The sequence below is a fragment of the Carcharodon carcharias genome, chromosome 1, assembly GCF_017639515.1.
Source record: "Carcharodon carcharias isolate sCarCar2 chromosome 1, sCarCar2.pri, whole genome shotgun sequence".
Classification (NCBI taxonomy): Eukaryota; Metazoa; Chordata; class Chondrichthyes; order Lamniformes; family Lamnidae; genus Carcharodon; species Carcharodon carcharias.
This window is the reverse complement of record NC_054467.1, coordinates 222,794,773-222,821,848: the sequence shown is the minus strand read 5'-3', so window position 1 is coordinate 222,821,848 and position 27,076 is coordinate 222,794,773. Positions and strand designations below refer to the sequence as shown.

Here is a 27,076-nt window from a genome sequence, read left to right as displayed (position 1 = left end):
AAAGGGGACCAAAAAGGGGTGAGGATGGAGGAGAGAGTTCAAGTTCACACAGGCTGGAATTAATAACCAATTTTTAAAATCAGGCTGATGGACTGAACACCAACTTCAAAATTATCCACTTGGTACTGTGTATTTAACAGTATTTATTTGGTCTCATGGGTGAAACTCAAAAACATCTAGACTTCAATATTTCAAGGCACTCTTGGAAAGCCTCCCACATCCATAAATTTGAGGTCATCCAAACCTATATACTTACTCACACCATCACCCCTGTGCTCGCTGACCTACAGTGGCTCTCAATGAAGCAATTCCTCGGTTTTAAAATTCTTATTCTCGTTTTCAAATCCCTCCTGGCCTCGTCCTTCCCTATCTCTGTAATCTCCTCCAACCATCTAAGATATCTGTGCTTCTCTAATCCTGGTTTCTTGAACATCCCCAATTTTAGTTGCTTCGTTGGTGGCCATGTCTTCAGCTACCTAGGCCTCAAGCTCTGGAATACTCTCCCATAAATGTCTCTACCTCCCTTTACTCCTTGAGATATTTCTCAAAATTTCCTTCTTTGGCCAAGCTTTTGGCTTTCTGCCCCAATCATAGAATTAAAAAATGGTTACAGCACAGGAGGCGGCCATTCGGCTGATCATGTCTGTGCTGGCCCTCTGAAGGAGCAATTCACCTCTTGCCACTCCTCTGCCTTTTCCCCATAGCCCTCCAAATTTTTCATTTTTTGATAATAATCCAATTCCCTTTTGAAAGCCTCAACTGACTCAACCTTCACTATACTCTCATGTAGTGTATCCCAAAACCTGATCACTTGCCACGTGAAAAGTTTTTCTTCATGCTACCATTTCTTCTTTTGCCAATTACCTTAAATCTGTGTCCCCAGGCTCTCTATCCTTCCACCAGTCACACTCAATGCCATAATACTCGGCGGTTCAGTATGCAGACTGATACAGTGCAGGTAATTTGTGAAATTGCCAAACATTTTCAGCTGAACACAATGGAAATTTTTTCACACATTTCACTTTGGAATATGTTTTTAAATAAATCCTGAATTTTCTTTTAGAAAAGATGAACAAAATGAAATCTTGCCATTCTCGTTACATCTGTGTTTCATTGTTTTTAAAATTCAGATTTAATCAAAATCGTCTGTCATTACTACTTATGTGAACTTGCATAAACTATTCGATGGAAATAAATACAGGGTCCTGTTACTTAAAAACTGCAGGGCCTTCATCGCAAGTAAAAATGATGAGAAAAGATGCTGGCGCAAGGAGGGTTATGTGGTCTTGACAATTGCCACAGGTCAGTTCAATTAATGTGCATGGAAGTTGCTAAAGTTTTAATGCAAACATTTGTTTGTTGGATGTATGGATACTGAAGTTTTACTGTGGACAATGACACAGGCATCGATTGGATGATAAGAGCAGTGATAAATATTTCTGTATAATTTTTTTAAAAACTAGTGGATCCTGAAATCTGAAAGTCAACTTTACAATAAAATGTGCTTTAACAAAGGCACAACTTCCAGGAAAGGAGAGAAATTGAGGGGTTTGTGGGGAGGAGAAAAGGGTTGTGGCTAATGCCATAAAGCCACACTTTATATCAGAAGTCACTTTTATTTATTTATGGGACTGAAGCCACTGGTTAAGTTATAAAAAACTGAGCAACAGAATTTCAGTGACTTGAAACAGCAGCTTCTAAGATGGTCGAACATTTGCACAACTGTAACCTCTAAATTCTAAAGCCATTAGAATAGAGTCAGCCTGTCTAGAAGAACCCACCAGAGACAATCACCTTAGAGGTATGTGGCTGGCCCATCTCCTGACCCATTCACAACAGATCCACTGCAGCAACTCGCCAAAGCTCCTTCAACAGCACCTCCCAAACCTGCACCTTCTACCACCTAGAAGGACAAGGACAACAGATGCATGGGAACACAACTGCAAGTTCCATTCCAAGTCATCCACCATCCTCACATGGAACTGTATCGCTATTTGTTCATTGTCGCTGGGTCAAAAACCTGGAACTGCCTCCCTAATGGCACTGTAGGTGTACCTATACCAGATGGACTGCAGTGGTTGAAAACGGCAGCTCACTACCGCCTTCTCAAAGGCAATCAGATGAGCAAAAAAGACTGGCCTTGCCAGTGATGCTCAAGTCCCACAAAAGAATAAAAACCTATTCAAAAGCTTAGTTTGTTATGCAGGTTAAAATGCAATTCTGTTGCTGACCTCAGTAGTTCAGCAAAACAAAGTTTCAAGTCTATATAAAATAATAGTACACAATTGTAATAATTCATGCTTTTGTGCCATGAAGTTTGAGTTGTCAAAGGAAAGCATCTTTTGGGTGTTGAAATCAAAATTATACTGTTAAACATAGTCTGCACAAGATGCAACTTTAATACTGAGTCATAGAGTAAGTACAGCACGGAAGGACCACTCAGCTCTTGCCAGCTCTCAGAGTAACTCATCGAGTTACAGTCCTCGCCCTCTACCTATAACCCTGCGAACTGATTCTCTTCAGGTGCTTACCCAATTCCCTTTTGAAAGCCACAACTGAATCTTCATCCATCTCACACTCTGCAGTGATTTCCAGATCCTAAACCACTCACTGCATAAAAAAGTTTTTCCTCTTCTGCCAATCACCTTAAATCTGAGCACTCTGGTTTGAAGATCTTGTGAAATCTCCTCTCAACTTTCCCTTCTCTAAGGAGAACAATTCTAGATTACCACAGTGAAATGTTTTCCCACCACCAAAGTTAAACTGACTGGACTGTAGCTGCTGAGTTTATCCTAGCTACTTTTTTGAACAAGGGTGCAACATTTATAATTCTCCAGCCTTCTGGCACCACCTACATATCTAAGGAGGCAGCTTAATCCACGTGACTCACCTCGATCTCCAGAACCAGATCCAGCAATGCCTCCCTTCACTTTGGGCCAAAAACATACCCATCAAGAAAATTCTTGCACAAATTTCAGAAACTCTTCCCCCATTCTGCCCTTTATACTATTACTGCCCCAGCATATAATAAGATAATTCAAGCCACCACCCATTGTCACAACTCTATAATTTTTGCACTTCTCTATAATTTCCTGCAAATTTGCTCCTCTATGTCTTTCCCAATAGTTGGTGGGCTATAGAATACACCCAGAAGTGTAAGGTACCTCTACTGTTTTAAAACTCTAATCAAATGGACCCTTCGAGGATATCCTCTCTAGCACTGTACTTCTCCTTAGTCAATACTGCTCACATCCTTTCTTTCCTTCCTTATCTTTCTTGGACACCTTGCATCCAGGAAAGTTTAGTACTAGTCTTGATATTTTTTGAGCCAGGTCTCCGTTATTGCCATGATATCACACTTCCAATGTGGCCTAATCTGTATTTTTGAAAAAGGATTCAAAGGCACTGGAGAAAGCGCAAAAAAGACAGACAATATTGATACCAGGATTAAAAGGATACAACCATCAGGAAAGGTTAGAACATGCTTGAGCTCTTTTCTCTGGCAAAGAGAAAACAGAGAGATGATCTGACAGAGGTCTTTTTTTTATTCGTTCATGGGACGTGGGCATTGCTGTGCCAATATAGCTGCATCGCTAGGCCAGCATTTATTGCCCATCCCAAATCAGCCTTGTTCAGAGGGCATTTTAGAGTCAACCACATTGCTTTGGGTCTGGAGTCACAAGGTAAGGATGGCAGATTTCCTTCCCTAAAGGACATTAGTAAACCAGATGGATTTTTACGATGATTTCATGGTCATCATTAGACTTTTAATTCCAGATTTTTATTGAATTCAAATTCCACCATTTGCTGTGGTGGGATTCGATCCCAGGCCCCGAGATCTTTAACCCGAGTCTCTGGATTACCAGTCTAGTGACAATCCCACTACGCCACTGCCACCCCAGGATAAATATATCTGCATAATTTTTTAAAAAACTAGTGGATCCTGAAATCTTAAAATCAACTTTACAATAAAATACACTTTACCAAAGACATAACTTCTAGGAAGAGTGGGAAATCAAGGGGTTCAATAGGGTAGAAGTAGAGAAGATATTTCAGCTTGTGGCAAGACAAAATCCAGGGGTCATTATTATAAGGTACTCATTAATAAATCTAATAAGAAACTCAGAAAAAGCCTCTTTATCTCGAAAGTGGTGAGAACGTGGAGCTCTCTACCATAGAGTGGCTGAGGAAATTAACAAGGTGCATTTTAAAGGAAGTTAGGTAAACAAAAAGGAGAAAAGAATCAAAGGCTTTTTCTGAAACAGTGAGAATAAGTGGAAGAAGGCTCACATGAAGAATAAGTATCAGCACTGCTTAATCGAACAGCCCATTTTTAAAAATTCTTTCATGGGACATGAGCGTCGCTGGCAACGCCAGTATTTGTTGTCCATCCATAATTACCCTCGAGAAGGTGGAGGCAAGCGCCTTTTATTGAACCACAGCAGTCTATCTGCTGTTGGTACACCCACAGTGCTGTTAAAGTGGGAGTTACAGGATTCTGACCCAGTGACAGTGAAGGAACGGCGGCATAGTTTCAAGTGATGGTGTTTAGGTTGGAGTGGAACATGCAGGTCATGGTATTCCTATGCATCTGCTGCCCTTGTCCTTCTGGATAGTAAAGGTCACAGCTTTACAAGGTGTTGTTGAAGGAGGTTTGGCGAGTTGCTGTAGTGCATCTTGTATTTGTTATACACTACTGCCACTGTACACCAGTGGTGGATGTTTAAGATAGTGGATGAGATGCCAATCAAGTGGATTTCTTCGACCTGCATGGTGTTGGAGCTGCACTCATCCAGGCAAGTGGAGACTATTCCATTACACTCCTGATTTGAGCCTTGTAGACTATGGACAAGGTTTGGGGAGTCAGGAGGTGAGTTACTCATCGCACAATTCCCAGCCTCTGACCTGCTCTTGTAGCCACAGTATTTATATGGCTGGTCCAGTTCAGGTTCTGTTAAATGGTAATCCCAGTGTTCTGATGGAGGACAACTCACCAATGGTAATGCCATTGAATGTCATGAAGAGATGGTTAGATTCTTTCCTTTGAAGATGGACATTGCCTGGTACTTGTATGGCACAAATGTTACTTGCCATTTATCAGCCCAAGCCAGAATATTGTCCAGGTCTTGCTGCATATAGACACAAACTGCTGCAGTATCTGAGGAGTTGCGAATGGTACTGAACATTGTGCAATCACCGGCAAACATTCACACTTCTGACCTTATGACAGAAGAAAAATCATTGATGAAATAGCTGAAGATGGTTGGGCCTATGGCAACACCCTGTGGAAATCCTGCAGCGATGTCCTGCAACTGAGATGACTGACCTCCAACAACCACAATCATCTTTCTTTGTGCTAGATATGACTCCATCCAGTGGAGACTTGCCACCCCAATTCCCATTAACTTCAATTTTGCAAGGGATCCTTGATGCCACGCTCGATTAAATGCATTCTTCGTGACAAGGCTGTAATGAGGTTAGGGGCTTAGTGGCCCTGACAGAATCCAAACTAAGCATGAAAGAGGTTATTATTGTGTAAGTGCAGCTTGATAGCATTGATGATGACGACACCTTCCATCACTTTGCCAACAGTTGAGAGTTGACTGATTTGGCAGATTCGACGGATTGGATTTGTCCTGCTTTTTGTGGACATACCTGGGCAATTTCCAACATTGTCGTTTTGCAGCTATACTGGAACAGCTTGGTGTGGCTAATTCTGGAGAACAAGTTTTTAGTACTACTGTCGCGATACTGTCAGGACCCATAGCCTCTGCAGAATCCAGTGCCTTCACTGCTTCTTGATGTCACATTAATTGAATCAAATTGGCTGAAGACTTGCGTCTGTGTTGCTGGGAACCTCCTGAGGAGGCCAGGATGGATCCTCTGCTCTGTACTTCTGGCTGAACATGGTTGCAAATCCTTCAGCTTTGTCTTCTACACTGATGTGCTGGGCTCCCATCACTGAGGATAGGGGTATTTGTGGAGCCTCTTCCTCCAGTTAGTTCTCCAATTGTCCACCATCATTCCTGACTGGATGCAGCAAGACTGCAGAGCTTTAATCCAATTCATTGGTTGTGGGATCACTTAGCTCTGCCTATCATATGCTGCTTCTGTTATTTGCCATACAAGTAGTCCTGCATTGTAGGTTCACCAGGTTGACACCTCATTTTTAGGTATGTCTGGTGCTGCTCTCCTGCACTCTTCATTGAACCAGGGTTGATCCTTTGGCTTGATGGCAATGCTAGAGTGAGGAATATGGCTGGGTCATGAGGTTACAGATTGTGGTTGAATACAATTCAGCTGCTGCTGATCGCCCAATATGCCTCATGAGCGCCCAATGTTGAGTTGCTAGATCCATTCTGAATCTAACACATTTAGCGTGGTAGTAGTGCCACAAAGCATGATAGAGAGTATATCCTTAGTGTGGTGACAAGGCTTTGTCTCCACAAGGATTGTGTGATAGTCACTCCTACCAATACTGTCATGAACAAATGCATCTGCCACAGGTAATTTGGTGAGAACAAGGCCTAGTAGCTTTTTCCCTCTTGGTGGTTTCCTCACCAACTGCCACAGGCCCAGTCTTGCAGATATGTCCACTGAACTTGGCCAGTTTGGTCATTCAGTGCTGAACATTGAAGAGCCTGCCAAGAGTACATTCTATGCATTTGCCACCCTCAGTGCTTCTTCCAACTGTGTTGAACATGGGAGGTACTGATTGATCAGCTGAGGGTCAGCAGTAGGTGGTGACCAGAAGGACGTTTCCTTGCCCGTTTGACCTGATGCTATGAGACTTATTGGGATCCAAAGTCAAGGTTTGGGACTCCCAGGGCATCTGAATGGGTTGCTAGGCCATTTTAGATGGCAATTAAGAGTCAATCATATTACTATGGGTTTGGAGTCAAATGTCAACCAGACTAGTTAAAGATGGCAGATTTCCTTCCCTAAAGGACATTAGTGAACCAGATGAACAATCAGTGATAGTTTCATGGTCACCATTAGATAGACTAGCTTTCAATTCCAGCTTTTTAAATAATAATTGGATTCATTAATTAGTTGAATTCATATTCTATCAGTTGCTGTGATGGGATTTGAGTCCAGCTCCCTAGGGCAAGCCCCTAGATTACTAGTCCAGACACATTACTTCTACTCTACCTCCTGAAGAAATGCAGGTTGCATTCAATTTCTGATTGAAACCAATAGTCTCTAGCACCATCTATTGGTAGATATAATGTACAAAACAACATAAAATGGACTAGCATCTATGCTATATAGCAGACTAATGAAAAAAAACACACTAACTTATTTGAACATAAAATTAAAAAAAGAGGTTGCAGAAAAAATTTTCTGCAGAAGTTAAATTTACTTGCAAACATATCCAGCATTATGTGATCAAAAACCAACCGTGTGGAAGAATTACACTATTCCAAAGCGCATAACTATTTCTTTAAAAACAACTTGTACATCCTCTTTCCTCATATCCTTTAATATTTTTGTGGTTCAAATGTCTATCTAATTTTCTCTGCTGTACTCGTGGTCCCTATTCTCTGACCTTCTCTCACAGGTTAGCACCCATTTCAAGATATGCATGTCATGTACGTGGGGCTTGCTGTACACGTTAATTTTTTTGAAAAATTAAATCATATAACATTTAAGTGAAACTGACATACCATTGCCCTTGCATCAAACATTTGTATATTAAACTCTCTCGAATGATTTCCTTCTGGAATAGTTGGTAAGACAGTAGAACCAAAAGCGTGGTCACAGATTCAAGAAGAATGCTATATGTAATATCTCTGCAAGATAAAATCAAAAGAGTTTAAAATCAATATGCTGTCAATTATAATTCTATTTCCTAAACATAACATCTCACAGTAGCCCAGTGTAAGTAACTTTCATTTACATAAAGTATCAAAAGTGCATTAAATATTTAACTGATAGCTCTCCAATTGTTCAACTAAATAAGGCAGTAAGGCAGTCAGTAGCTGAAATATTCAAACCAGGAATCTCCCAACCCCGATCCCACTCTGTGCAGAACTTGCTTGTTTCAGCAAGAGCAGTACCAAGGGAAATTCACTTGGCTTCAACATGTCCTAGAAAAATTAGCCAGAGATAGCAATCAGATCACTTCAGTGATCTCTGCTATGTACAACGCACACAGATATCAGGATAAAACTTGACTATGCTACGTGTTAAGTAAAAATATATATTTAATATAACAATATTGCATGTAATGTATCCTTTCAGGCTCCACTGTGCCTTCATTTAGCTTAACAAACATTGCCAATGTTTTCATGCAAGCTGTTGTCGCTTGAAAGAGTGGTAAAGGCAGAAACCCTCATAACATTTAAAAGTACTTGGATATGCACTTGAAGTGCAATAACCTACAGGGCTGCAGCCCAACAGCTAGACAGTGGGATTGGACTGGATGGCTCCCTGCCAGTTGGCACGGACATGATGGGCCAAATAGCCTCCTTCATTGTCATAAATTTCTATGATTCATCTCATCTCACTCTCAACGACTTCAGAAGTTACTAAATCCTTCTCTTTAATAAGGACTGAAGAAAAGTACTTATTAAATACTTCTGTCATTCCAGGACACTTCTGCACCCTGGATAACGATTTGTGCAGGAAGTGTCATCAGCAGCTTGAGCTCCAGATTGTGAAACTTCAGCAGCAGCTGACATCACTGCGGCGCATCCATGAGGCTGAGAGTTACGTTTATGGACGTGGTCACTCCACAGAGTAAGAGTGTGCAACGAGAGAGGGAATTGGTGATCACCAGACAGTCAAAAAGGAAAAGGCAGGTACTGCAGGAGTCTCCTGAATGCATCTAGCTCCCAAACCAGTATTCAGTTTTGAATACTGATGAGGGTGATGGTTCATCTGGGGAGTGCAGCCAGAAGCAAGTCCATGACACCACAGTTAGCTCTGATGTACTGGAGGGCACAAAGAAGATTGGAAGAGTAATGTTGATTGGAGATTTGATAGTATAGAGACCAGAAAGGCATTTCCGTGGCCACAGAGGTGAATCCAGGATGGTGTGTTGCTCCCTGGTGTCAGGGTCAAGGATGTCTCTGAGTGGCTGCAGAACATCCAGGGGGAGGGGGCGAGCAGCAGCAGTCATGGTCAACAGAGATACAAATGACATGGGGAGAAAGAAGGATGCTGTCCTGCAGCCATAATTTAGGGGGCTAAGTTGGAAATTAGCAAGCAGGACCTCAAAAGTTGTATCCTCCAGATTACTCACAGTATGACACACAAGTGAGTACAGAAATAGGAAGATAAAGCAGATGGATGTGTGACTAGAGAGATGGCATAGGAGAGAGGGCTTTAGCTTCGTGGGACACTGGGATCAGTTCTGGGGGAGATGGGGCCTGTACAGGCCAGACAGGTTGCATCTAAACCAGAATTACCTGGAAAAACTCAGCAGGTCTGGCAGCATCGGCGGAGAAGAAAAGAGTTGACGTTTCGAGTCCTCATGACCCTTCGACAGAAGGGTCATGAGGACTCGAAACGTCAACTCTTTTCTTCTCCGCCGATGCTGCCAGACCTGCTGAGTTTTTCCAGGTAATTCTGTTTTTGTTTTGGATTTCCAGCATCCGCAGTTTTTTTGTTTTTTTTTGCATCTAAACCAGGTTTGCCCAGCCTTTACACATGGGGGGGCCACATTTCAATGAATGAGAACCCCGAGACTGACAGAGAGCCAGACACGTGCTCCAATTCCTCTCAACACCCTCTCTCTCTAACACACATACACCCCCGTCGCTCACACGCACCCCCTCTCTCAGGCACACATATCCAACCAAAGGCACCCACCCACCCCCGCTCCGTTTCTCAGACACACACACCCCAACTCTGTGCCTCACTGACACACACACCCCAACGTCACAGGAGAGCAGGGAGGTGATTGGCTGTTGAGTATTTCAGCTTTTAGCTTTGTTTTATTATATTATTTATTTTTATATTATTTTATATTACTTGTTTATTTATATTTATTTGTTTTTAGCCTGCATCGCCCTGTGGAAAGACCAGCTCACCAGTCTCGAATAGCCCCCAGCGATGGAAATTCTACCGGATGAAAGCCTTCCCCCGGGAGCTAATTGCAACTGGACAACCTGGAAGTGCCTTAACAGAGTTAGGACTACTGTAGGTCGTTCAAAGGTGTCACTAAGCAAATGGGGATATACAACCAGCCCGACAACTTGTGAATGTGGAACTGAGCCACAGACTATGCAACAACTCCTGCAATGCCTATTGCTAGAGGAACCCTGCACTGTTGCAGATCTTGCCGAATTCAACAACAAGGCGCAAAAGTGTGTCCAGTTCTGGCTGGGCCATGTATAGACCATCCGTGGACACGATAAGAAGCAGCTTTGTTTTAGATTTAAATTAGTAGCTGGGTAATTATCATTTGCTGATTATTATTAAATTAATAACTTAAAGATGGGGGGAAATTAAATAAATAATAAAGGTTAAATAACAAAAAAAAAGCGAGAGCAGAGTGGCTGTATAAAGAGCAGGAGTTTACCTGTGAGGGAGTAGAGCAGCTGTATAAAGAGCGGAGCGGAGTTTACCTGTGAGGGAGCCAGTTCTCACCCAGATACGGCGGCACTGGAATTCATCAGGACAAGGGTGAGAGCTGATTGGTAGGTAGTGGGTAAGTTATTTTTTTTCCACTTTAAAGCAACATTACAGAAGGTAAGAGCCTCAGCATTTGTTTTTTTCAGCAAAGACTAAATAGTTTTTCTACATGGCTTAAATTTAAAGAAATAGTCTTTTAATTAAAACCAAACAAGTAGTATGGCAAGGGAGCTCAGTCCCGTGTGTTGTACAGCCTACAGTCTGGATGACCACATGTGCAGGAAGTGCCACTGGCTTGACCAGCTTGAGCAACGGGTTCCAGAGCTTGAGCGTCAGATGGAGGCACTTCGATGCATCCGCAAGGCTGAGGGTTACATGAACAGCACATTTTTAGGTGTGGTCACTCCGCAGCTTAAGGAAGTGCAGTCAGAGAGGGCATGGGTGACCACCAGTCAGAAGAAGGGAGGCAGGCAAGTAGTCAGGAAAGCCCCAGAGTGCATCTCACTCAAGAACCATTTTTCTGTTGGAAAACGGTAATTGTGAAGGTTCCTCTGGAGAGTGCAGCCAGAGCCAAGTTCACGGCACTGTGGGTGACTCAGTTGCACAACATGGGGGATGTGTAAGAGTGCAAGAGCAATAGTGGTAGGAGACTCATCAGTGAGGAGTGCAGATGGGTGCTTCTGCGGCCGTAGACATGACTCCAAGATGGCGTGTTGCCTCCTTGATGCCAGGGTCAAGGATGTCACAGAGCAGCTGCAGGGCATTCTGAAGGTGGGGGGGGGGCGGAGAAACAGTCAGAGGCCGTGGTTCACATTGGTACCAAAAGCATAGATAGAGGGATGAGGTCCTGCAACAAGAATTTAGGGAACTAGGTAGCAGATTAAAAAGCAGGAGCTCAAACCTGGATTACTTCCTATGCCACGTGCTTGTGAGTATAGGACTAGGAGGTTAGAGAGGATGAATGTGTGGCCGAAGAGATGGTGCAAGAGGGAGGACTTTAGTTGCGTGGATCACTGGGTCCGTTTCTGGCGAAGGTGGGGACTGTACAAGTCAGATGAGTTGCACATGAACTGAGACGGGACCAACATCCTTGCGGGGAGGTTTGCTGGTGCTGTTCAGAAGGGTTTAAACTAATTTAGCAGGGGATGGGATACAGAGTGGAGGTAAAGTAGGGGGTGATTCACAGCCAAATATAGAAGAGAAACTAAGTCAGTCTGGAAGGCAGAGCAAATATAGGCCTGTTAAGGCACAAGAGAATAATACAAGGCTGTACTGCATATATTTTAACGCAAGGAGTCTTACAAGTAAGGCAGATGAATTGAGGGCATTGATTAACACATGGGAATATGATAGTGTTGCTATTACAGAGACATAGTAGAGGGAAAGGCAGGACTGGCAGCTCAATATTCCAGGGTATAGAATCTTCAGGCATGACCAGCGCAGGGAGGCATGTGTAGAAGAGGCTGCGGCATTGCACTATTGATCAAGGAGTCAATTACTGCAGTAAGGAGGGATGGTATCTTCGAAGGTTCCTCAAATGAGGCCATATGGGTAGAACCTAAAAACAAAAAGGGGGAAAATCTCAGAAGTGTAAAAATAACAGGGTAATAATAGTAGGGGATTTCAACTTCCCCACTATTAACGAGGATAGTCTTATGAGAAAGGCTTAGAGGGAGAGGAATTATTAAAGTGCATCCAGGAGAGCTTTTTGAGCTAGCACATAGAAGGTCCTACAAGAGAAGAGGTGGCAATGCACCTAATCTTAGGGAATAAAGCTGGGCAAGTGGCAGAAGTGCCAGTGGGGGAGCATTCCGGGGATAGTGACCATAACACTAAGATTTAAAGTAGTTATGAAAAAGGGCAAAGATGGACTGGAAATAAAGATTCTAAATTGGGGGGAAGGCCAATTTCAATATGATAAGACAGGATCTGGCCAAAGTGGACAGGGAGCAGTTATTTGTAGGAAAGTCTACATCAGATCAGTGGGAGTCATTCAAAAAGGAAATGGTGAGAGTTCAGGGCCAACATGTCCACGTAAAAGTGCAGGGCAAGACCAACAAGTCCAAGGAACCCTGAATGTCAAGGGATATAGAGGAGTGGATAAGGAAAACAAAAGGAGGCTTATGGCAGATACAGAGGGTTGAAAATAGCAGAAGCCCTTGAAGAGCAAAGAAAGTATAGGAGGGTATTTAAAAATGTAATTAGAAGAGCGAAGAGGGAGCATGAAAAAAATACTGGCGGGCAAGATAAAAGAAAATCCCAAGGCATTTTATAAATATATTAAGGGCAAGAGGATAACCAGGGAAAGAGTAGGGTCCATTAGGGACCAAAGTGGCAATCTGAGAGTGGCGCCGGAAGACATAGGTTAGGTTTTAAATGATTACTTTTCATCTGTGTTCATTATGGAGAAGGACAATGTAAGTGTAGAAATCAGGGAGGGGGCTTGTGATATGTTTGAACAAATTAGCATTGAAAGGGAGGAGGCATTAGCAGTTTTAGCGGGTTTAAAAGTGGATAAATCTCCACACCCGGATGAGATGTAGCCCAGGCTACTATGTGAGGCAAGGGAGGAGGATTGCAGGGGCTCTGACACTAATTTTCAAATCCTTTCTGACCACAGGAGAGATGCCAGTGGACTGGAGGACAGCCAATGTAGTACCATTATTAAACAAGGGTAGCAGGGATAAACCAGGTAATTACAGGCCAGTTAGTCTACCATCGGTGGTAGGAAAACTATTGGAAAAATTTCTGAAGGACAGGATTAAACTCCACTTGGAGAGGCAGGAATTAATCAGGGATAATCAGGCTTTGTCAGGGGAAGATCATGTCTAACAAATTTGAATGAATTTTGCAAGGTGGTGACTTGTGTAGATGATGGCAGTGCAGTTGATGTAGTCTATATGGACTTCAGTAAGGCTTTTGTCAAGGTCCCATATGGGAGAATGGTCGGGGGAGCCCATGGGATCCAGGGCAATTTGGCAAATTGGATCCAAAATTGGCTTCGTGGCAGGAGGCAGAGGCTGATGGTCGAAGGTTGTTTTTGCGATTGGAAGCCTGTGATAAGTGGTGTACCGCAGGGATCAGTGCTGGGGCCCTTGCTATTTGTAGTGTACATTAATGATTTAGACATGAATATAGGAGGTATGATCAGTAAGATCACAGATGACACGAAAATTGGTGGTGTCATAAATATAGGAGGTATGATCAGTAAGATTGCAGATGACACGAAAATTGGTGGTGTCATAAATAGTGAGGAGGAAAGCTTTAGATTACAGGACGATATAGATGGGCTGGTAAGATGGGCAGAGCAGTGGCAAATGAAATTTAATCCTGAGAAGTATGAGGTGATGCATTTTGGGATGCCTAACACGGCAGGGGAATACACAATGAATGGTAGGACCCTAGGAAGTGCAGAGGATCAGAGGGACTTGGTGTACATGTCCATAGATCCCTGAAGGCAGCAGCACAGGTAGATGAGGTGGTTAAGAAGGCATATGGGATACTTGCCTTTATTAGCCGATGCATAGAATATAAGAGCATGGAGGTTATGTTGGAGCTGTATAAAACGCTAGTTAAGCCACAGCTGGAGTAATGTGCACAGTTCTGGAAGGATGTGATTGAAGTGGAAAGGGTGCAGAGGAGATTCATCTTTATATTGCTGGGGCTGCAGCGTTTCAGCTATGAAGAGACACTGGATAGGCTAGGGTTGTTTTCCTTAGAGTGGAGAAGGCTGTGGGCAGACCTGATAGAGGCATATAAAATTATGAGGGGCATAGACAGAATAGATAGGAAGAAACCTCCCCCCTTAGCGGAGGTGTCAATAACCAGGGGCAGGAGGTTTTGAGGGGATTTGAGGGGGCATTTTTTCACCCAGAGGGTTGTTAGAATCTGTAACACACTGCCTGATGGGGTGGTAGAGCAGGAACCCTCACAACATTTAAGTATTTAAATGAGCACTTGAAATGACTTAGCAAACAGGGCTATAGGCCAAGTGCTGGAAAATGGGATTAGGATAGGTGCTTGATGGCCAGCACAAACACGACGGGCCAAAGGGCCTTTTTCAGCACTGTATAACTCAATAACGTACTCTAGAATTGCCAGTGTTCGCTGTTGACCCTATCAACAGCAAACACAGGAGAGAAACGGGTTGTGATTGGAGGAGCAGTCCCCTGCAGAAATCTTCAAACCCACTGTCCCATCCTAAAGACATTTTCAACAAACGCTCTGGGGACCACGTGGAGGGGCTTGTACATGATCTAAACTAAGCCAGCTGCCTTATGGAGCAATCTGCCAGTGTTTTTGGGGAGAGTTTAAACTAACTTGGTTAGGGGTGTGGGAACTAGGAGGTAATACTACAGAGGAATACCGAGGTGCACAGAATATTGAGAGAGGCAGATAGTACTAGAGCAGGAAATAGTAAGGTGTCAGGTGAGTTGTGTAACGGGGAAACGAACCAAGTTCAAATTAGAGTTACTGTGCATGTATGAGAATGCGCAGAGTGTGGTAAATAAAATGGTGAGTTTCAAGCACAGGCAGCCACATAGAAGTATGATGTTGTGGCGTTAACAGAGACCTGGCTCAAAGAAGGGCAGGACTGAGTATTAAATATTCCTGGACACCATTTGTTCAGGAAAGATAGGAAAGGAAGGAATTGAGGAGGAGTGGCAGCATTAAGAACATTGTTGTGTTGGACAGAGTCCTCAAGGTAACTCATAGCAATAATTTTGTTTAAAGGTTAAAAATAATGGAGGATGAAAGCTAATCTTAGGTAGAGCTGCATTACCAGATCCAACAGTATTATCCTGCAACTTTCAAATCAAACTTGCAGTCTGATATCCCCAATACCTATGCTTCAAATATTTCCCAAATCAAGGAGCTTCTGTTGTTTCCCATTTCAAACATAAACCTGAAGAAACATTTATGAAATTACCAAGTGATGCCAAAGGAGTAATTCTAAATAAATAAATTCAAAAAAAATCACACAGGAACCAGGCTTTAAGACTATCCTTCCTGAAGATCAATTACTAGAGCAAAAGGTTAACTAAGAGCTCAAGCAAGGGATGCCGTCGTCTCCAAGCACAAAACAGAAAACAATCATTGATAAGAAACAGGATACAATGCCTGTTTAAAGAGAAAAGAGCCTTTCCTTTGTTGGTATTGCATTTCAGCCCACAAGCTACTATGGAGATTGTAGCAACAGTCCTCAAATGAGTCAACCATCATAACGTATTTACTCTTTAAGAAGTGTTTTAGGAATTGAAAGAATACATTGGGAATGTGATAAGGCACTACATAATTGCATGTTCATTCGTTCTATTCTTTCCTTTGATGGCTCAGTTGGTGTACACCTGCAGCCAGAAAATGGAAAATGATGATCAGAGCCTCAGCTATTTCTTCCCTTGCTTCTCCTAGCAGCTGGGTTATATTTCATCCAGGCCTGGCAATTTGTCCACTTTCAAGGATTCTAAACACCTTAATATTTCCTCCCTCATGTGCTATTCTATCCAATATTTCACACTCCTTCTCAAATACACATCTGCTTTGTCCCACTCTTTTATGAAAAGAGATACAAATTACTCGTTAAGATCCATCTTCCGCCTCCTTATGGAAGTTATCTTTTTGGTCTCTAATCGGCCATATTCTTTCATGGGCAGAATACAGGTCATCAGACTTTTCACTTAAGTTAAGCATTAAGTATGAAAAAGATTCCTTGGGTTGCATAAAATTGTAAAGCACAGTCTCAACTGTGATCACTGCAAATAAAAAGTCAATGCTCATAAAAATCTCTGGGTACAGAGAAATTCTTTGTAAGCTCAGGTTTTCAGTTCAAGGTATTTTATTTTTTAAACACAATAAATCATTACTTTCCTTCTTGTTTACTGACTTTTGTCGCATCATAAAAAGTACATTTATAATTGCTATATACATAATTCTTTAACATTCTTACTTGAACATCAAAGTTTATATCCGATTACTTGAAATAAAAACAAAAAATGATTGGAATACACAACAGAACCAATGTTTGAGAAAGAAATATTAGGAATTCAGTGAATAAGCAAATATTAGAAAAATAAAAAAATAGTTTAACAAATTAAAAGCCAAGGAAATAATCAGGTAGTGATCTTTACATTCACAGACCAATGTGTTGAGAAGCATTAAATCCTGTCTATTTACTTCAGCCAGCCAACCAGGCCCCAGTTCCAAAAAATTCAAGCATCAATATACAGAAGTCTGTGAAGTTTTGTGTTACATGGCTATATCCATATACTGGTTTATGTATTTTGAAGCAATGTGGAGCAACCCAGTTTGCCCAACTAGCTTTGTTTGGCCACACACATTGAATACAATTTAGTAGAGCTGGTTTCCTCCCTTCCTCCAATCCCCTTACCAACCCAACACCCACCATGCCTCCTGAACACAGTTGTTTCAACAAAGTGAGGTGGTATGAAAGCAGTCAAAATGGAAAAAAGTTGTTGCTCTATGCTACATTTTAGCTTCAAATTTACAATACTGCAGATGTGAATTTTGGGTGTTGTAAAGGAAATTTTCAGCTAATTACAATCTTGAAAATCACAGAATCTCTTGATAAAACTAAATTTTGTCACTGAAAAAATGATAGTCACCAGAAGAACACTCCCCCACCTGACCTTGGTTAGAACGAGCCAGACTAATTGCTGAATGATTGAATAAATTATTACTTTCTATAGATAATATTTCGTCACGGTTTTAGTGCATTCTAATGTTCTAAAATATGACATTTCCTAACGAAATGTATGAATTAATTAGTCCTGCAAATAAACACATAGGAAATAGGAGGAGTAGGTTATATGGCCCCTCGAACCTGCTGTTAGTCAATAAGATCTTGGCTGATCTTTGACCTCAACTCCACTTTCCTGCCCTATCCCCATATCCTGAGTTCAAGAATTTACGATTTACACCTTATGCATTCTGTCCAAGAAGCAACGTTCCCACTTTTTTAAAAATAGAGTAATGAAAGATCATCTGATGAAAGATCATTTGACCTGAAATGTTAACTCTGTTTCTCCCTACAAGTACTGCCTGACCTGTTGAGATTTTCCAGCATCCTTTTATTTTTATTCCAGCATTTTTTAAGCATATATTTGGGGTAAAGTACAAGGAAGTTTACTCTGAAACTACTGCCTTATTTTTTGAAATTAAGCTGCAAATGATCACTACTCTTAGCTGAAAGAAAATTATTCAGCTCGTAAATGTTTGTTGTGAAAAGATTTGCTAAGGTCTATACTGTCTTTTGTTGTCTTGTTATCCCTAAAACTAATGCATACACACACACACACACACACCCACTAGCCCCCCCAAAACACACACACAGGGGAGAACTTGGTAACTTGCCCAAAAAAATTAATCATAGCCATCAGCTGGGGGCACAATGATCTTTCTTCCTGAGAAAAGAAATTCCAGGTTCCTATTTAGCGTCACTTCTTTCTAAAAGCCTTTTTTACTATTGAATTTTTCCTGCCCATCATTGCCTTCAAAGAACAGAGTTGAGGTTTCCCAAACAAACAATCTTCCATAATAAACAAAAAAGAGAAATTTTAATCACATTACACTAGGTTGCATTTGAACCAAATTCTGGGGATAAAAGCTAGTGCACTAACCCAATGTTCCACCACATTCACCAGATCATCTCTCTAAACAGCATGAAGAAAAGAAGGCAGAGTAAATTGTACTGAAATTGGAGATATTACTACGTATCAAATACATGTTAGGAAAAACCATACAGCTTGAGCTAAATGGTATATTAGTAAAGAAAACTTACAACAAAGGTAATTCGATAATGAGATGTACTAGATTACATATCAATTCCTTCAGGAGATCTTCTGCCTCAGCCCCTGAAAGAGATTTAATGAAGTATATAAATATAAAAATAGCAGTAAAACTCTCCTTGTATCTATTGCTGTATGTTTGCAATCATTCTTTGATATGCAAATATTTCATCAGCAAACTCAGAACTCCCGCTACCCTCAACTGCACTCCTTCCCTGCCCTCACCCAGATCCCACATATCTGTGCTCAGTAATCAGGGTCACAATTTACCAAACAGGTCAGCTTATCATTTCTCAGTACATATTATACCTCTCAAGTGCTCTCTCAGTATTGCTTTCACGACAGCCATGTTGGTAATTTATATTGGTCAGTACAAAAGTAAGACAATGCAGACCAGGAATATCTCAAGTCTGATCCCTATAAGGGCCAAGTTAGCTGAAGTGAAAGCAAGGAGGTTTCCTGCCCTGATTACAATCTGCAATCACTGCTAGAAAGTGCATGTGTGCAACTGTGTCAAGGTTGACAAGATTGGGCTGTTCATAATCAGATGCTATACCAACGCTCACTGTCTAGGCTTAAATATTAGTAACCGCTTAGGGAATGTATCAGAGGGGTCCTAATACCTGCAAAGTCATATCCTAGCTTGAGTGGCCACTTTCAGGAGAGATTAGGAGAAATTTGTGTATTTTGCTTTTAAATGGAATTCTTGACGTGTATTTGAATATTTAAAAAATGTAGTAGAGAACGTAAAAGGAAATCTTACGGTTTAGGACACCAAGATCTCAAACGGAGGTCCTCAGATCCTAGGGCATAGGAAGAGGGATCCCAGAATCTTAATATCTTTGTTCTGTCGTCATCGGAATTGACAAACACTGGAATCTTGAACAATCTTTTCCTGCATAATTCTAAATCTGATGTTTTGTGGTTGCTTCAATATATTCAAGCACAAAAACATCATTTACTGTAATAGCTATTTCCACTCTCATTCTTTCCCTTCATACAACGTCTAGCAAACTTTCAGCAGCATCTCCTTCCATCTTTTTAGCAAACATTTCTGGAACATTTTGTAGGGAGGTCCCTACAGTCAACAGTGCTAAAATTTTGCTTTAGTGCCTCTGGGCTGGGAGAAGCAGCCAGTGCACCTGGACTTTCCAGTAAGGCAAGAACAAGATCAGATTCTGCTTTAGTGCCACTTGCGGTTGAATAAGCTACAATCTCTTACTCTATAGCGTGATTGGGATAAGATATCGGTACAGATTGTTTAAAGTACATTGAGTAAAGGATAAATCTGGAGCCAGTCTTTTCCTTAACATGGTTTTATTCACAATACCACAAAGAGCAGACAAAGATGCCCCTTCTCCTCGTCCTGTACTGCTGTAAACCAGTTCTTACATACTTAAGAATAATTCCCTCATCTTCCCCTAATTACAAACAGCTGCTCTCTCTTACAAACTAAAGCATGCACTTCATTGTAACAGGATGCCATAGATAACTGTCATAAAAATGAACCCTAAGATGAGTCAATAAATGCAGGAGAGATTAGAAGATATTTTTAAGGAATATATAATGCAATATAAACAGTAAAAGTAAAATTTTAAGACTCAAGTAAAACTTATGAGCATGACTCAAGAGACACAAATATACTGTAATAAAGTTATAAAGGATTTAAAATTTCTCGTTTTCCTCTTTGTTTTGCATACCATAAGATAATGGTGCCCTCTCTTGATAAGTAAAATTAAGCTGTAGCTCCTCTTCAGGCATTTGGCTGACAAAGACTTTCAACAAACAGCGAATGATGAACAGGGCATTGTGGGCCTGCCAAATAAACAGCTGGCTGATGGGGAAAAACACAAACATAACGAGAATTACGAATATGCAATTTACAACCAGTTAATATAAATCACACTAGGAAATACTGAATAGTACATGCCAATAACAATAACTTGTTTTCCATAACTGTTGTGCGTTTAGCTGCAGCGACTCAATAATGGCACCCACTTTTGCAAATGAGTTCACATTTTTGATGACTCAATATTGAGAAAATAATAAGTGCATACCAAAAGGTTCTACACAAAGTATTCACAGATGGATTTACTTTTTTTTTTAATTTTACACGACACGATTCCTATGCAAAATAATTAAAACCATCATTGGTTAACCAATTACTCAACAGCATCACAAGCTTCCTATTCCTATACAGGCTAGGAATCGTGCGACATGTAACTCACCTCCTGACTCCCCAAAGCCTGTTCACCATCAACAAGGCACAAGTCAGGAGTGTGATGGAATACTCCCCACTTGCCTGGATGAATGCAACTCCTACAACACTCAAGAAGCTGGACACTGTCCAAGACAAAGCAGTCCGATTGATTGGCACCACATCCACAAACATTCACTCCCTCCACCACTGATGCACAGTAGCAACAGTGTATACCATCTACAAGATGCACTGCAGGAATTCATCAATGCTCCTTAGACAGCACCTTCCAAACCCATGACCATTACCACCTAGAAGGGCAAAGGCAGCAGATAGATGGGAACACCACCACCTGGAAGTTCCCCATCAAGTCACTCACTATCCTGTCTTGGAAATATATCACCGTTCCTTCACTGTTGCTGGGTCAAAATCCTGGAACTCCCTTCCTAACAGCACAGTGGGTGTACCTACACCACATGGACTGCAGCAGTTCAAGAAGGCAGCTCACTGCCACCTTCTCAAAGGCAACTAGGGATGGGCAATAAATGCTGGCCCAGCCAGCAAAGCCTACATCCCATGAATGAATTTTTTTTAAAACGGTCCTGCTATGATAAATGCATGGCCCCATTCAGTTCAACTGCTCCACCACTTAACAGTTTTGAGATGAAGAGTGGGATGAAACAGAGCTGTGTCTTAGCCCCTACTCTGTTTGGTATTTTTTCTCTGTTCTAATAATCTATGCTTTCCCTACTGACATAGAAGGAATGCACCTCCAAACATGATCAGACAGGGAACTCCTCAAGTTATCAAGGCTGAAAGCCAAGACAAAAGTGTAATATATCCTGATCAGAGAACTTCTGTATGCTGATGATGCTGCAATAGTAGCCCAGACAGGAGGCCAACTCCAAAAGCTCATGGGTTCTCCGTCCCATAGTTGTGTCATATTCTCCGTCCCAATCATGTGAAGAAAGCTTTAGTTATGGAATAGGAGTGTTATGACTCCACCTGTGATCAGGCTGAACAAAATACCACAGGAAGCAATTAGCAAATTTTGCCACCTTGGATCTACGATGACAGACAACTTGTCTCTTGACAAAGGACTCAGCACACGCATTGGAAAGGCAACCACCAAATTTGGTCAAGTAACAAAACAGGCATGATAAAACAACAAATTTACTTGCAGAACCAAAATGGTCCTGTATTCTCAGCACACTGCTATATTGTAGTAAAGCCCAGATAACTTACACCTACCAAGAACAAAGAGTCAATACCTTTCATCTCCAGTGTCTACTACACATTCTCAGCATCACTTGGAAAGACAGTCATCAATGAAGCAGTCCTTTCTACAGCAAACATGCTGAGCATGCTAGTGCTAGTCAAGCAAAGAAGGCTTCGCCGTCTTGGGCATGTGCACAGGATAGAAGATGGCCTCATCTGCAAAGGTGTTTTATACGGGGAGGTAGCCCTTCTGAGAGACAGCCAGGTGCCCAAAGCTCCAATTCAAGGATGCGATCAAGAGATGTGAAAGCCCTCAACATCAATCATGGCAAGTGGGAAACTCCAACTGATGATTGATGCTAATGGCAATACCAGTTGTGGGCAGGAATTTGCCACCATGATAACATGTGGTTTCAGGAGCTCCAAAGCAAATGCCAACCCTGCAAAGGAGGCATCAGTAAAGATCATCCCAAACTACTGGAAAGGGACAACTTCACCTGCCACTTGTGGCAAACTTTGCCTTTCCAGAATTGACTTGTTCAGCCATCAAAAGAGGTGTAGCAGATGATCTCATCTGACCTCCCCAAAGTTCTGAGGCTGCATTCCCATCATCTCGCACAGATGGAAGGATGCCAACCACTGGATTGCTAACTCTATAGTTGGCAGCATGCATTTGTAAGGGAACTGGAAATTTTGATTCAGAAACATATGATTCAGTGAATTCAGTGAAGTTACTTCACTAAAATAACCATCACTAGATTCTTACTGTCTACATATGATGTGGGGGAGGGGTGGGAAGAAGGGAGCATTTTACTATAAAGCACTTGCAGCTCAACTTGTTAATAAAATGTTCCATGTAAACAGGATGTTGAAGGAAGTTGCCTTTCTCTCAGAGGATGGTTGTTTGGCACAAAAAGTAAAACTTAAATAAATAATATAACTGGTACTGACTTTGAATTCAGTCTTAGTTTAAGTTTACTCTCAATGCTGTTCATGGGTCCTTGCTGTGCATAAATTTGCATCTCCCAACAAAACAAGTCTCTATACTTCAAAAATATAATATTTACTGAAGTGCTTTAAATGCCCCTGAAGACATGAAATGCGTGACATAAATTAAGGTTAATTCTTAGTCATCTTCCCACCCACTCGCAACCTAAGTGCCTGAGGACACTGTTTCTTGTGAAAAGCCGTACGGTACCTAACTCAAGCACCTATTCTAAATACATGAACTAAAACATCAAATATTGGCATGGTATTTGACACTAAGGACATCAAGCTGAGCATAGTTCTATAATGAGTATTCTCAAAAAGGAGTCAACATTGAATAAAATAAGGGACACATCACCATTGGGGGGTGGCAGGGTGCTGGTGAGGCCTTAGGAGCAGAGGGTGTACACATGTGCAGGCACAAAAGGAATCCAGGACAAAACATAGCCCAGGAAGGCCTGAAGCAAGACGGAAAGCCAAATTATGGAACAGCCCCGGAACATCCAAAACAGTTGGTCAGCCTGGCTCTGACAAAGCTGAAGCAAAGCCATAGAATTATCTGTCTCTGCTCTCACGCCGTCTTCAACTTTTTGCCCTGTTTAACTGTGTTACACACACCGAGCTCCTTTTAAATGTGTCTTCTCTGTCCTGCCCTCTGCTGCAACTCTCCTTTGTTCCTTACAGCAGTGGCCTCTTTGTCTATTTTCATTGTGTCTGGCCACACTGGCGTTTTTTTGTATCTTACCTTCCTGTTGGCAATATTTCCAGGTTAAGGGTCGCCAAATACATGGATGTCTTTCTTATTATCCAAGAAAATTACAACTGATCCCTTTACAATTGATGCAAACTGTTAAAAGTCATCTTCAAATATGCTTTAAAAAATTATAGATTCCCCGACATTTTAATGAAATTACAAATTTCCCTTACTTCTTGATTCTAGGTCAAAGGACCTCAAAGCTCATTAAGCCAAATAGGATTTTCACAATGATCGTACTTATGTAAAGTAATGAATGCTGTAGTTGTCCAAACATCTTAAAGGCTTCCATTTGTTGAATTACTTGTAGATCTGGCAATCGTTTACTGTTGAGAAAAAGAGTTGGGGGCTGGGAGGTGTTTAAGAGTGAAGCCATCAATGGAGAAGTTGGTCAACTCGCCTCTACATGACATCTGCTCCCGAGAGCGAGATGGAGGTTAACATTAACTTGGAAGCAAGATGCCACAGAACATAGTGTATGCTTCAGGCTCTGATGCTGCCAGACCTGCTGAGTTTATCCAACATTTTCAGTTTTTATTTCAGATTTCCAGCATTCCCAGTATTTTGCTTTTATTGAAGTAAAGATAGTCTGAGAGAATCTAATAGCAGTAATAGCGCCGGTGCAGAATCTGTCAATTTTTCTTTAGTTAAATAATTTTGAAAGCTTTGTACATTAATAATACTTTCCTGACTTACTCTTGGCATTCAGCTGAGATCTTTAATTCGTTGGTTCTACTGAGGAAAATCTTAACGAGAGCCTGTAGATTCTCTGTCCGAGAATTGTTCTCAACTGAAAGAAAAGTACAAAATCTCAGTCCCCATTTAATGAACATTAAGAACATGCAAGATACAAGTATCACCTATAAAAGTTTTGGAAATGAAACTGAAGGTGCTCATTTGAGAACAGATTTATAAACTTATGCCAAATTCAGGGTATGTACCCAAAATATTTTCTCATTTAAATGAATGTGGCAAATGTAGATGTTTCTCAGGGTTTAATATGAATAAAGGACTAAAATTTCCTTTTTTGATAGACAGCACAACACAATGGGTTACAGTGCCACAGCCATGAGGCTTCTCCAGTACGTTGCTCAAATGTTGATTTTTCTTGCACAAAGCTAAACTATAAAAAGGTTATTTGAGCAGAGAGGACATTGGTCAATGTCTACATTTATGTTTTCCAACAGAGATGAGAAGAAAATGGGAACCGTTGGATCTCTCGAGCCACCCCACCTCCCCCCACTGAAAACCCTTCCATCCCCTGAACTCTGCTCTGACATGCTTGGAGGTTGCAATTCCGATCCGACTGAAATCACTTAACTCAGCACAACTTGTGGATTGAATTTGAACTCTTCCAGATGATTAAACTGCTGACATCAAGAAACCAAAAGGGAACCAGTAAATTGAATTACATTTCTGTCAATGATGATGTTATTAAGAAGATTAGAAAGTTATGAAACGCAGGTCAAGAGATTTGATATGATTTAAGATACAAGCACACTTACTTAATGATTTGGAGATTGGAAGTGTTGCCTCTTCCAAAAGCTGTGTATCGGCACTGTAAGAGAAGGAAATTATAATAGTTACACAACTTTGAAACAACATATTTTTTGTATTGTCTGATCAACAGGTGTACATTTACTTTGCTGACCTTAAGGAGATACTAAGAGAAATGAATTAGAATATGAATATTGCTGAGAAGACAGACATGTTGCCAAAGCTTTTCATCTTGCACTCATCAGGATAAGCACCAAGAATGTCAAATTTCAAATGTGTCACAGTTTTACACCACACATTTTATATCAACATTGATAATTCATATGTAAACATTTCAAATGGAATTCCTTACATAAACATTTGTAATGCCAGAACCCTATCCAACATTTTGTCATCACATTTTCTTGATCCAATTAACCCACTTAAAAGACCCTGGAAAAGATGTCTCCATTATTCTTAGTTGCTGAAATTCCTACAATCCAAAATAAGTTTTTAACGATCACATATTTCAACCAAAATTATTCAAATTTTATGTTGATTGTTAATACGGAATCTGCATGTGCAGAAACTTGAAATGGAAATCCTGTTTGCAAACAGTTTCCAGTAATGAAGTTGTGCCTGTAAAGGAAGTTTCTGAAGTCCCTAAATTTCATGCCCAGCTTGTATTGAAAAAATATATTAACTAACTAACCATGGGCAATCAATTTGCTAATTTATTTAAATTGTTTTTTTAACAACTGTGCTTTTTTGTTATGAACAGGCAGACAGACAGACAACACAGAGAACCAGCAGCATTGGTGATCGTTTTTTTTATGCTCACCATTAAGACACCAGAGATTGATTATCAAGAATTATTTTTCAAGGACAAACACCAGTTGCTTCCCTAAAAAATTCAGTTAAAATTTTGTCTGAATCGTTTTTGCTACCTAATAAATTTTGCCATCTAACATTTGCATATAAACGCATGGAAACTATACTCACAGCACAAGCAATTCCATGGGGCATCTACTAGAATACTATAAATAAAAGCTGCAAACCCTAGAAATACTCAGTAGGTCAGGCAGTATATGTGGAGAGAGAAACCAAAGTTAATTTTTCAGGTCAACAAATTTTCATCAGAACCCATGGGGTAGGAAGCATGGCACATGTTTAAATAGGATGCCAAAATGAAAACAGTCTGGTTCAGCCTCTGACAAAGGAACTGAAGTAGACCTTTCAGCTGTTCAAGCTTGTTCCACCATTCAATAAGGTTACAGGTGAACTGCATCCTAACTCAACTTTGCCCTTGGTTCTAAATCTCTTAATAATTTTGGCCATCAAAATTCTTTTAATTTCATATTTTAAATTATGAATTGAACTAGCATCCATTGCTGTTTATGTAAGAGTGCTTGCATGAAGAAGTGATTTTTAACTTCTTCTAAATGGTTTGGCTTTGGTTTAAAGGTTACATTACACTTGTTCAAGATTGTCCCATAAGTGCAAAAGTTTCTATGTATCCTATCCTATCCTTGGAGGAGGGGGCAGAGTGTAATGTTTCCAAGTTTGCTGACGATACAAAAATAGTTGAGAGGGCATGTTATGATGAGGACATAAGGAATCTGCAAGGGAATATAGACAGGTTGAGCGAGTGGGCAAAAACTTGGCAGTGGAGTTTAATGTAGGAAAGTGTGAGGTCATGCACTTTGGTAGGAAGAATCAAAAGGTAGACTATTATTTAAATGGAGAGAGACTCCAAAAAAGTGCAGCACAGAGGGATCTGGGTGTTCCTGTGCATGAAACACAAGAAGTTAGCATGCAGATGCAGCAAGTAATTAAGAAGGCAAATGGAATGTTGGCCTGTATTGCTAGGAGGCTGGAGTTTAAATGTAGGGAAGTCTTGTTATAACTGTACACAGTCTTGATGAGGCCGCACCTGGAGTACTGTGTACAGTTTTGGTCCCCGTATTTAAGAAAGGATATACTGGCATAGGCAACAGTTCAAACGAGATTCACTAGACTGATTCTTGGGATGAAAGGGTTGACTTATTAAGAACTGCT

General features: G+C 41.0%; 1 protein-coding gene across 2 annotated transcripts in view; it reads right to left on the bottom strand.

Annotated features, from left to right (window-relative positions):
• Positions 1-27,076, bottom strand: part of dym (dymeclin) — a 553,915-nt gene that overhangs the window by 457,757 nt on the left and 69,082 nt on the right. For both annotated transcript variants that reach the window (XM_041192773.1, XM_041192774.1), the window contains exons 3-7: positions 25,048-25,100; positions 24,239-24,332; positions 20,087-20,220; positions 18,380-18,452; positions 7,668-7,793 (exon numbers count right to left, since the gene is read on the bottom strand). In XM_041192773.1, coding sequence (XP_041048707.1) covers positions 7,668-7,793; positions 18,380-18,452; positions 20,087-20,220; positions 24,239-24,332; positions 25,048-25,100 — 480 coding nt within the window. The remainder of the gene's footprint in view (positions 1-7,667; positions 7,794-18,379; positions 18,453-20,086; positions 20,221-24,238; positions 24,333-25,047; positions 25,101-27,076) is intronic.